Raw genomic sequence first — 12,150 nt, 5'->3', positions numbered from 1 at the left:
AACATACGAAATGTATGTTTGCCATATTGCCAAATCTTAAAGTTAAAATATTTTATCTATTAAGTACAAATTTTGCTTAATTTTACAATCAAAATACTGATCAACGTGTAAAGCGGAGCAGCCTCCGCATCAGTGCCCCGAGCTGGCGCACCGCCTGCGCCCCCAGCCCCCAGCCGGCCCCCAGCCGCCCGTCAGGCCGGCGGCGGCGCCGCTCGCCACGCGCAGGCGTACAGCGCGGCGGCGAGCGCGGCGCCGCCCGGCGGGCCGACGCAGTACACCTGCGCATTACAATACATTATCATTATTATATTGTAAGGAAAGGGTGACGGTGACGGTGAGAAACGAGTGGGAACTGAACTAGACTCCTCGCCACGAAACAAGTCCCCCAGACGCGGCGCTAATGTCTTAATGGCGCTCATTGTCATTTGGTAATGGCGATCTTATCGTCATTTGTGTAAGGCGCTGTCAATTTTAGTTCAGGTTTAGCCGCGGGACTTGTTTCATTGCGCGGAGTCTAGTTGAGTTGTCATAACAAACCCCTTTTTTGAAGCATAACCTTTGTTCAACATTGGTGTTAATTTTATTATTTTGTAATCCATTTCTGAGATTCCTTAAGGAATCAGAAACAACTCATTCTTGTTTATTTTCACTGAAAGTTATAAATGATATCGAAACCCTGAGTCAGATCATTGAGCGGGCGTCTTGATACAGGCACAGTAACAATACTACAGATATCTATCGAATGTATTGATTCCAGAGTTCCGCGTAATGCCTGTTTGAAATAGGGAAATAAAATGAATTAATGTCATATAGTGCACATACCCACAGCGCGCGCAGGTCGCCGGTCAGCAGGGCGGGCGCCGCGCTGCGCAGCGGGTTGGCGCTGGCGCCCGTCACCTCGCCCTGCAACGGCGTGGCGTGAGCCTGACCCGAGCTGACTGAAGCTGGAAATCGAACCAGCTACTCGCAGCAGAGCAATATAAGTTAAAATGTTTTTAGACGTATCGCCAAACGAATTAGCTTTCCGGTACGATGTGTAGAAACCGTTTTAGCGAGTCCGCTTCCATCTTAGATGACATCGTCAGTTACCATCAGGTGATATTGTAGTCCCCGGATGAGCTTTGACAAAAAGCGCCTACGACTAATGTAAAGAGTAACGTCCGCTACTTTTTAATTTCTGGTTAAGCCTTCAATACGTCGCTAGGAGTTTTCACTACTCGTCAGAAGCGACTGGCCCACAGTCGGTCGGTCGGTCGGTTGCGTGCACTCACGGCGGCGAGGGACAGCGCGGCGACCGTGAAGCCGACGCGCAGCGGCCACGAGTCCTTGTAGGCGCGGCAGCGCGCGTCCCACGACGCCAGGTTGATCAGCGCCAGCACCGCGCCCAGCAGCGCCTCCACGCCCAGCGCCGCCCACGCGCTCACGCCCGGCGCCGGCCGCGTCACGCAGCGCGCCAGCGCGCCCGTCGCCGGCGCCAGCGCCGCCGCGCCCGCCAGCGCGCCCGCCGCCTGCGCCGCCAGCGCCGCGCCCGCGTGCGCCGCGCCCACGCGCCGCGCCAGCAGCGCCGCCAGCGTCACGGTCGGGTTGAAGTGCGCGCCCGACACGTGGTCGAAGCACTGCACGAGCGCCGCCACCGCCAGCCCGCCCGCCAGCGCGCGCTCGGCCGGCGCGAGCGCGCGCGCGGCGCAGCCCGGCAGGCACGTGAGCGCCACCAGCAGCGCCGTGCCGCACGCCTCGGCCGCCGCCACGCGCCACAGCGCGGCGCCCGGCACACGCGCGCCGCCGCCCCCGCCCAGCGGAGCCGCCTCCGAGCCTGCAGTCAGCGCTTGGTGTCTAGTGTAGTCTGACACTACCGTTATAGCGTGCTACCACAGTATACCGGGTAATACTTTGACGCACTATATTTATACACTAGCGGACGCCCGCGACTTCGTCCGCGTAAAATTCGATGTCAACTTTACTACTACCCCTACCCTACCCTACCCCTACCCTACCCTTACCTTACCTACATCCTACCCCTACCCTCCCCGTACCCTATCCTATTCCTACCCCTATCCCACCCGTACCCCTACCTCGCGCCTACCCTACCCCTACCCTACCACTTCCCTATCCTACCCGTACCTCTACCCTACCCCTACCCTACCTCTACCCCTACCCTACCCCGGCCCTACACCTACCCTACCCCTACGCTACCCTACCCGTACCCTACCCTACTCTATAAATTCTCTATCTTACTCCTACCCTTAACAAAATCGGTCCAGCCCTTCGAGAGTGGTCGATGACCAAGGGAAATAGAGACTTATATGCTAATAATATAAAGAGATAAAGTTTGTGTGGTTGTAGGAGGTAATCTCTGGATCTACTGGACCGATTTGGAATTTTTTTTACCAATAGAAAGCTACGTTATTTGCGAGTGTCATAGGCTATGTTTGATCCCCATATTCACACGGGAACGGGAACTACGTAAATGAAAGCGCGGGGCGTCATATAGCGGAATTTTTGCGTCTTTTAGAAATTTTGTATTATCTCCGAAACTATTTAAGTAATTAACATATTGTAAAGGGCAAATCTATATATCTGCTAATATATAGAAGACTAGCGGACGCCCGCGACTTCGTCCGCGTAAATTTCGATGTCAACTTTACTACTACCCTACCCTACCCCTACCCTACCACTACCCCAACCCTACCCAACCCCAAACATACTCCTACCCTACCCCTACCTTACCTACACCCAACCCCCATCCTACCCCTACCCCCATCTTACCCCTACCCTCCCCGTACCCTATCCCTTTCCTACCCCTATCCCGCCCGTACCCCTATCTCACGCCTATCCTACCCCTACCCTATCACTTCCCTATCCTACCCGTACCTCTACCCTACCTCTACCCCTACCCTACCACTACCCTAAACCCGGCCCTAAACCTACCCTACCCCTACACTACCCCTACGCTTCCCTACCCGTACCCTACCCTACCCTGTTACTTCTCTATCTTACTCCTACCCTTAGCAAAATCGGTCCAGTCCTTCGAGAGTGGTGGTATGACCAAGAGAAATAGAGACTTCTATGCTAATAATATAAAGAGGTAAAGTTCGTGTGGTTGTAGGAGGTAATCTCTGGATCTACTGGACCGATTTGGAAAATTGTTTTACCAATAGAAAGCTACGTTATTTGCAAGTGTCATAGGCTATGTTTGATTCCCATATTCACACGGGAACGGGAACTACGTAAATGAAAGCGCCGGGCGTCATATAGCGGAATTTCTGCGTCTTTTAGAAATTTTGTACTATCTCCGAAACTATTTAAGTAATTAACATACTCTAAAGGGCAAATCTTATCTTCATAATATCCTTGTGATTATTAAATAATTTATTTTAATAAGGATTAAAGTTTAGTTGTATAAATAATGACGTAAACCTAAGTATATAAAATTAATATTTTTTAAAACACAAAAGGTACTATATCTGCTAATATATAGAAGATAGATATATGGTGTCGCGGACTTTTTTGTAGAACTTTTAAAGATACATAAAGCCTCCATACATTAATTTCAATTATACACAATATTTAAGGCAGCGCATGCGAATAAGTCTGTTTAATAGGATTTTCTGTGACAAAAACTGTGATAACTCGGCTAATATATATGATACCAATATAAAATATAGCCTATAGCACTCCCCGATAATGTAGCATTCTACTGGTGAAAGAATTTTTAAAATCGGACCAGTAGTTCCGAAGATTACCCCATTTAAAAAATGTGACAAACTTACAAACTTACATACTTTACCTCTTTATAATATTAGTATAGATAGTATAGATAGATATGTGGTGTCGCGGACTTTTTTGTAGAACTTGTAAAGATACATCATCATTAATACATTAATTTAAATTTTACACAATAGTTAAGGCAGTCTGTTTAAGAGGATTTTCGGTCCAACCTGTATGACAAAAACTGTGATAACTCGGCTAATATATATGATACCTATATAAATACTTATATATTAGCCGAGTTATCACAGCCTATAGCACTCCTCGATAACGTAGCATTCTACTGGTGAAAGAATTTTTGAAATCGGACCAGTAGTTCCGAAGATTACCCCATTTAAAGAATGTTACAAACTTACAAACTTTACCTCTTTATAATATTAGTATAGATATAGATATACAGGGTCACTGGAAACGTATAGCGATCCCTATAAGGGGTGACAGTAGGGATCATTAGCTATCAAATGAAATTGAATTACATGGGGCAAAAATGTACCGATTTCGTAAAAAGGGGGCTTTTCTCTTTTTTCAAGAAATGTGGGTTACTCTACTTCAGAAAGGATTATAAAATAAAACTTACGTATTTAATGGTTGTTATTGGGATTTTTAGGTTGGTAACAACCTATTACGCAATAATAATACAAAAAAAAATTATTAAAAAAAATCCGACTTCAAAATCACATAAATGTTTCCACTAAACTAAAAAGCAAATAAAAAAATACAACCGACTTCAAAACCTAAAAACGTACCCACTAAACTAAAAAGCGAAAAATAACTAATGTTCTACCTGCTGATCAGTATGAAGGCGGTGCTAAGCCGGTGATGTATTAATTCAAGCCATGTGAGAATGTCTTACAGATTTAGATTTTTCAGACAGTGCTGTTTCATGTGGTCCTGTCAGAAATGGCTTAAAAAGACAACACCGGCTAAGCACCGCCTTCATACTGATCAGCAGGTAGAACATTAGTTATTTTTCGCTTTTTAGTTTAGTGGGTACGTTTTTAGGTTTTGAAGTCGGTTGTATTTTTTTATTAAAATTTTTATTATTTTTCCATTTTTAGTGTAAAATTTCATCTCAAACGAATACATCAGACGCCTTATGACAGTCACAACACATCTTAGTACAAAATTTTCAGCAATACAAATAAATCAAGCCCAAGTACAAGGTAACTACCGTAAACTGTTAAGGGGTTCCCTTAATTGACCTTGGTCTTCATTATCAGACCCCTAATAACAGGCACAACTCATCTAGGTAGAAAGTTCTCAGCAATACGAATTAATCAAGGCCAAACACAAGGTAGTTACTGTAAACTGTTAAGGAGTTCCCTTAATTGTCCTTGGTCTTCATCACCAAACCCCTAAATGACAGTCACAACCTATCTATGTGGAAAGTTCTAATTAATACAAATCAATCATAATATCAAAAATAAACAAGTCTTTAAAAAATATCGTAAAATTCAGGCTGTATGGTCAACGATCTTAGCTTGTCTCCGTTGTGGACAAATTAAAGATGAATTAAAAATGTCGTAAAACGTTGTAGCGTTTTTTTGATAAATTAATGATTTCATTATTAAAGTAGAATTATCAAGATTTTTTTAGATATACCTAAGTAAACTGCCGGGTGGTTAGGGAAGGTTTGGGCCGGGGATGGCCATTCCTCTAGCTCCTTTGTGCTAATATATGTTTTTGACAAGAAAGCACTACTTAACGGTTTTTGCAACCCACAACCAGCCAACCAACGACTGCGCTGTCGTTGTGTGTGACGATGAGATGATAACATTACCTACTTACTGCAACGTAAAGCTCAAACAGTTGATGCGAAACATCGACCAGCACTCAGCAGTCGAGCGAAATTATTTTATTATTCATAGATAACACGGAGACCGCTTATCACCGAGAACTAATTATGCGAAGAACAAACAATACCTATCTACGAGTAGGTACATACCTGTGCCTACATGGTTCAGAAAACACAAACGTGAACAAATGATTAAGTATATAATATTTATTTAGTTAATTTTATATAAAGTTTAAACAGAGACGACCGGTCCGCGAGGGCCGGCGCGGTGCGAGCCGACGCGACGACGACTCACCGTGCTTACAGTGGGCCAGCTCCATCTCCGAAGCCATCGAAGAGACGCACCAGAGAGACTCCCGATTGGGTCGAACCGACTCTAAAAACTGTGTAAACTGTATACAAGCACACGGTGTGTGTGTGAGTGCGGTACTCACGCCGCCGAGCGACGAGCGCGGGCGCGGGCGCGGCCGCTCCGAGCGCGCCATGGCCCCGGCTGCGGCTGCGGCGCGCGCGTCGTCTGCTTGGTCGCGGCTCAGCGGCTCAGCGGCTCGGCGTGCTGCGTCACAGCGAGCGCGTGACGGCGGCCCCAGACACGTGGAGACCGCACTTACACACTACTCACCATAACTCACTCTACAGCTTGGCGAAATATATATTACAGTCAATATTAACAACAGAGCTTGTCTGAGCTTGAGAGCAAAACGTTTTAGTATTTTGCACAATGTCAATAAACAAAACCATAAGACTCAACATTTTATTAAAGCACTAGCGGACCCGGTCAAGCTTCGCTTTGACTCCTATCCCTATCCTATACCTACCCTACCCTACCAGTACTCTAACGGCGGCATTTCCATTAAGTAAATGAATGCAGTAAGATATAAAGTTTCAAATTTTGAAAAACCCCCGAACGTCATGAAATTTTCGCTAAATTTTCGATGTAAATTTTAAAAAAATATTATCTGTTCTAAAAATTTCGCTACCACTCAAGCTATACAGTAGCGTAGACAGACACATCAAAATTATAACACCCCTCTTTTTGTGTCGGGGTTTAGTAAATAAATGAATACAGGCATTTAAATTTCAAGTCGGACACAGCAAAGTATTAGGACATGTTCCTAGCAGTGTTTACCTCGTATACGTCGTATATGTTCAAGGTCAAATGGCACAAAAAAAAACAGTTGGATTATATAGTTATTTTCTGTAACTCCAATGATTTCATATTTATTATAAAAATTGTAGAGCATAAAATTTGTTACAAGTTATGTTCCAAAAACTTCATTAAACGGTCAACTGATTTTGAGATAGATGGCAAAGAGCCTGCAGCGCTCATCCATACTCGGTGTAAGCACGTAAGGCAAGGTCAATTGTTAATCGTAGAGAATTATACTTAAGTACATATGTAAATTAATCACGCCTCGTTTCCGTATGGGTAGGCATATATCACGTCCTTCACTTGCTAAGATCTTTACATATTTCACTAGCTTGTTCCATTTTAATAAATGTTGCACTATTGGTGCTATACAAACCGAGATAATCACGATTTTTTATCAGTATTTGCCGTTTTACCTTCAATAACTTACGACGCAGACAGGAGACTTTTGAGACTACTTTTAAAACACCAAAGTGAAGGTGTATTATTATTAGGTAGGTACTCTTAGTCGAGGATCGTTTAATGCCGGGAATCAATTAAGGGCCGAGGCGTTCTGAGTGCCTAATGGGAGTTTTCAATGTTTTCATACTGTAACGATCGCGTAAACGAAAACGCAATTTCTTAAGGAACTGAATCAGTTGTGCAGTAATGCCACTAGATGGCGCTGTTTCAATTCCTTAGAAATAATAATATAAAATACGGGATAAGATAATGGTGAAAATAATTAGTCGAAAACTTAAAATTAAATTTACGATGATACAAAACGCGCCTTGGTCCGAGAAGAGCCCACAACAAATTCAGCCACGTTTTTCTTTTTACCCGACTGCGTCAGGAGGGTAATGTTTTTCAAGCGTATGTATGTATGTCTATATGTATGTCCATTTCTTTGGCACGCCTTACAGCCCAAACGGCTAGACGGACGTTTCATTTCAGTTTAGCTATTTATTTTGATTTTTTGAAGTGAAACTTCTTTAGGCGCATGAGGATAAAATTTTTACAGATGTAACGTCACGCCGGTATGCAACGGAAGTGTCGAAAAAGAGAGAGAGAGAGAGCGATCGAGACCGATTGAGAGAGAGTTAGACAAGGCGAACATAGCATGAAGCAACTAGCCGTGGAGTGAGAGTAGGGAGCAAGCAAGACAGAAAGATTGAGAGAAAAAGTGAGACAGAGCGAACGTCGTGTCACGCATAGTGCTATGGAGTGAGAGGTGGGAGAGAGCTATAGTGAGAAAGATTGAACGAGAGAGAGAAATTGCGCATTGTAAATATTAAAGAAATAAATTGAAAAAATTTAATTTATAATTTACATTAATTTTCAACACTTTTTATATTTTAATGAAAATTAAATTCCTAACCTATCTTTTTCCCTTCCTCTTAGTTTCGGAAATCTAAAGTTTTACATTTGTATAAATATAAATAAGATTTATAAATTAGTTCGCCAAAGAAGCCCTCCGTTTTGTAAATCCACCGCGCATACCACTGCGCCACGGAGGTCGTCTTTCTAGAATACTATAATGTTTAGACTAGACCATATCAGTTTATCATAGTGTGCGTAGTTTTACTAGGAAAAATAGTTTACACTAGCCTTAAGTCTAAACTGGTTTATCCTATCAGGCTTAGGACAGATTAGTTTGGACTAGGCTATACTCGTTAATCCTATCATGTACCTATAGGTTTGACAGGTAACATTTATACTGACTATGCAGTCATCATTTTTATGTCATTAAATTTCTCCCATAACTCTCTAGGCCCCATCATTACTAATAAATTAATAATATAAAGCTGAAGAGTTTGTTTATTTGATTGAACGCGCTAGTCTCAGGAACGTCCGAATTCTAGTCTACTTTCTGAATTCTATTCATCAAATAGGAACTCATCCAGTTTAAGGATCTAATCGTAATTCCACATTAACGTAGTTTCCTGACCAATGTACACAATCAAACGCCTCGGATAAATCACAAAAAACGCCTAATGCGTCCTGTGACTCTTCCCAAGCTTCAAAAATATGTTGAATGAACTCAACACCTGCGTCCGTTGTTGAGCGACCCCTTGTGGAACCTGTCGGCCCCGTCGGGCGGGGGAGGGCCTCCCGGGTGGAACCAGCTATAGCTGTGCGACCACTAATCCGTCAGCAGCGAAAGCGAAGAGGTGCAAGATGTTAGTCAATAATACGTACTAGTTGTATAATACAAATGAGATTTATTATAATCTTAAGGTAGAAGCCGTCACAGGCGCGGGACCTGCGGCGGGGCCAGCGCCGCGTCCAGCGCGTGGCGCCGCGCCGCCAGCCGCGCGTGCAGGTAGCGCGCCGCGCCCTCGCCGGCCCAGGGCTGCGCGTACAGCGCGCCGCGCCGCTCCTCCTCGGGGTTGCCGGCCGCGCCGCCGCCCACCGTGCGCAGGTCGCGCGACTGGCTGGCCAGCCAGCGCTGCGAGAACTGCTGCGGGTCGCGGCCGAAGCTCAGGAAGAACTCGCGGTTGGTCTTGAGCTGGCAGATGGTGTCCACGGTCTCGTGGATCTTGGCGTCCAGCCCCTGGATCTCCTGCTGGTTGGCCGTGCTGAGCAGGAAGCTGTTCATCTGCGCCTTGAGCGAGTCGTCCACCTCCACGTCGATGTCGTAGCACGCCGTCTGCTTGGCGTCGTGCGGCGGCTCCACGGAGATGAGGTGGTTGATGACGATGGGGTCGGGCGCGTGCAGCAGCGCGCCCAGGCGCGCCGGCACCTCGGCCAGCTTCATGCGCGCGCAGCCGAAGATCTGCTCCAGGTACTTGTCGCACAGCAGCCACTCGCGCTCGTGCGGGTCCTGCAGCCGGTGCGTCTTCACGTACTGCCACAGCGCGTGCACGATGACGGGCCGCGCCTGCGTGTGCACGCCCAGCAGCCGCGCCAGGCGCGCGTCCAGCTTGAACTGCAGCGGCTGGTAGTCCAGCAGCAGCAGGATGGTGCAGCGCACGTTCTTGTAGCCCGGCCGCTTCACCTGGAAGCCGTCCGTCTCCTGCGTGGTGAGCGTGCGGTGCCACTCCACCAGGTGGTTGTCGGGCCCGTACAGCTCCTTGTCCAGCTCGATCACCAGCGACTTGAAGAACGACGAGAACTTGCGCTTCACCTGCAACACAGCGACGGGTCAGCTCGACCCCACACCCTCGCCGCTCGCCCCGCAGCCCCCGCGCTCACCTTGTTGGGGTCGTTCTTGGAGTCGTCCAGCAGGCGGCCCTCCACGCGCAGCTCCCACGACGCCACCGCGTTGTCGCCTTGTCCTGGAAGCGGTCGTCACTTTATGCTCGACGGTACATCATTTATGGAGCTGACCTCTGACCTGATTCCATCGATATTTATTAAAAGTTGTGCTGATAGTCCTAGCTTCCCCTCTCCCTGATATTTTTAACATGTCTGTATGACGGGTGGTATTTCCTTATAGGTATAGAGAGGCAATTTATGTGTTACGTGGATTTGAATCATCAGAGACTTATACAGCTTACTCTGGTGTCCCTCAGGGATCCTTACTTGGACCGATACTTTTTCATATTTTTATTAATGACATTGTAAACTGTTTTAAAAATTCTGACAATCAGTTTTAGACCTAATGGCACTAAAGGTTTTACCTTTAGTGCCATTAGGTCTAAAACTGACTCAGATTTTTACAGGAAGACCTTAATCGTTTAACTCAGTGGTGCTTAACTAACAAAATGTCAGTGAATCATAAGAAATGCCATTGCGCTTCTTTCCATAGAAAAGTTTCAGTTTGTTTATAAAATGACAATGACATTGAAAGTTTACATTATGTGAGAGATTTGGGTGTAGGTATTGATTCTAAATTAATTAGTTCCTTTTCCTTTTCTGTTTTGTTAAATTAAATAAGCATGTTATGTCATTTACAATTATACCTCTATTATTTTAGTTCTTGATATTATAATTATGTATTTGTATTTAATTGTAATCTGTTGGTGTCCTAATAAAATAAAAAAAAACATGCTTTAAGAAAGTGTGATATAATAATAATATGTACTATGTATTGTATATGTGTATTACCATCCTCCTCCCGCCCGGTTAGCCTGCTTCCATCTTATATTGCATACTCACTTACCATCCGGTGAGATTGTAGTCAAGGTCAAACTTGTAAAGAATATTAAAAAAAATTTAAAGGCATGAAGATTTCATATACTAGGGTAGAAAAAAAATTGTTGAATCACACTTTTTAAATTTTTTTCAACAAAATATGTATTATTTAAAATATCTATATAATTATATGGATTTGACGAATCATCAAAAGTGCATAACAGACTCAGAGTTATACTTCACTCACTCGCTCATTGCTGCAAATGGCTAGTTTAAACGATACGTATTATTTATTTTGTTAGCACTTACAAGACTCTATAAAAGGTATAGATGTTACGAATCATCGAACCCTATAACTCGGTTCAGAGGGATCCTAGAACATTTGCACCTTACTAACTATGGCACCAAATGGGCGGGCACTTTTGAAAATTTACAAAATGTAAGGAAATGACATATCGTACAACCTGTGTAACTTGTTTTAAAATTTATACTATCGTGAGTGTTATTCATATTAATTTACCCTGTACACAGTAACAGCGGGTGGTGTCGGTGCAGCTACTGAAATATCTTGGCCCGATCGGAACCGCAGAAAGCTCTCTATCAGAACTTCTGCATTCTGTCTTTGCTCAGCGAGCCCACAAACACTCACCGGGGTAGAACGTGTTGGAGATGAAGATGCGCAGCTTGCGCTTCTGCTTCATGGGCCGCTTGAGCGCCTCCTGAATGTCGAGCCGCTTGCGCATGATGGTGGCGTCCAGCTTGCGCTCGAAGGCCAGCAGGTCCATGTAGGCCTGCGACTCCGGCACCAGGTCGCGCACCTTCTGCGGCAGGATCTTGTCGGCCAGCCGCTTCTTGCGCTTGCCGCCCGCGCCGTAGCCGTCGGCGTAGTGCGGCTTGTGCGGCGGCGCGCGCGCGTCCAGCGGGCGCTTGGGCGGCGCCGGCGCGGGGCCCGCCGCGCGCGCGGGCGGCCCGGGCGGCGCGGCGGGCGGCAGCGGCGCGCCGGGCGGCAGCGGGGCGCCCGCCGCGCCGTACGCGCCTCCGGCCCGCGCCGCGCCCGCCGGCCCGGCGCCGGCCGGCGGCGGCGTGAAGCCCGTCCGCGCCTGCGGACACGATCGTCATCACAGTTATCACTGTCCTTCACTATCACAATACATTTAAAGTGAAGTAGCGGACGCCCACGATAGTTTATCCACGTGAAACTCGAAGTAAACTTTCATTCCCACTTTACTATTTATATTTCCGCATTTTTTATTACTAAAAGTATAATATATATTAATTATATAAAAATATAACTCAAAATCATGAACAATTTATATTTAAAAAAACTTAAACCCCTTTGGGGCTACAATTTATTTATTATTTATGGTTTATTATTTATGGT

At 45.5% G+C, this 12,150-nt stretch overlaps 2 protein-coding genes across 2 annotated transcripts in view; both read right to left on the bottom strand.

Moving 5' to 3' along the window:
- Positions 1-138: 138 nt before the first annotated feature.
- LOC128198138 (aquaporin AQPAn.G-like) lies at positions 139-6,048 on the bottom strand. Its single transcript, XM_052881898.1, has 4 exons — positions 5,998-6,048; positions 1,272-1,865; positions 823-903; positions 139-278 (listed from the first exon to the last, which is right to left on the bottom strand). The coding sequence occupies exons 1-4, from the start codon at positions 6,046-6,048 to the stop codon at positions 192-194; spliced, it is 813 nt and encodes a 270-aa protein (XP_052737858.1). The 3' UTR covers positions 139-191.
- Positions 6,049-8,894: 2,846 nt separating this feature from the next.
- Positions 8,895-12,150, bottom strand: part of LOC112050845 (brahma-associated protein of 60 kDa) — a 5,716-nt gene continuing 2,460 nt past the window's right edge. Inside the window, exons 2-4 of the mRNA XM_052881872.1 lie at positions 11,419-11,869; positions 9,888-9,970; positions 8,895-9,819 (exon numbers count right to left, since the gene is read on the bottom strand). Of these exons, the coding sequence (XP_052737832.1) occupies positions 8,941-9,819; positions 9,888-9,970; positions 11,419-11,869 (1,413 nt within the window). The 3' untranslated portion in view covers positions 8,895-8,940. The remainder of the gene's footprint in view (positions 9,820-9,887; positions 9,971-11,418; positions 11,870-12,150) is intronic.

Source organism: Bicyclus anynana, chromosome 5 (genome assembly GCF_947172395.1).
Source record: "Bicyclus anynana chromosome 5, ilBicAnyn1.1, whole genome shotgun sequence".
Classification (NCBI taxonomy): Eukaryota; Metazoa; Arthropoda; class Insecta; order Lepidoptera; family Nymphalidae; genus Bicyclus; species Bicyclus anynana.
This window is presented reverse-complemented; position numbering and strand designations above follow the sequence as displayed.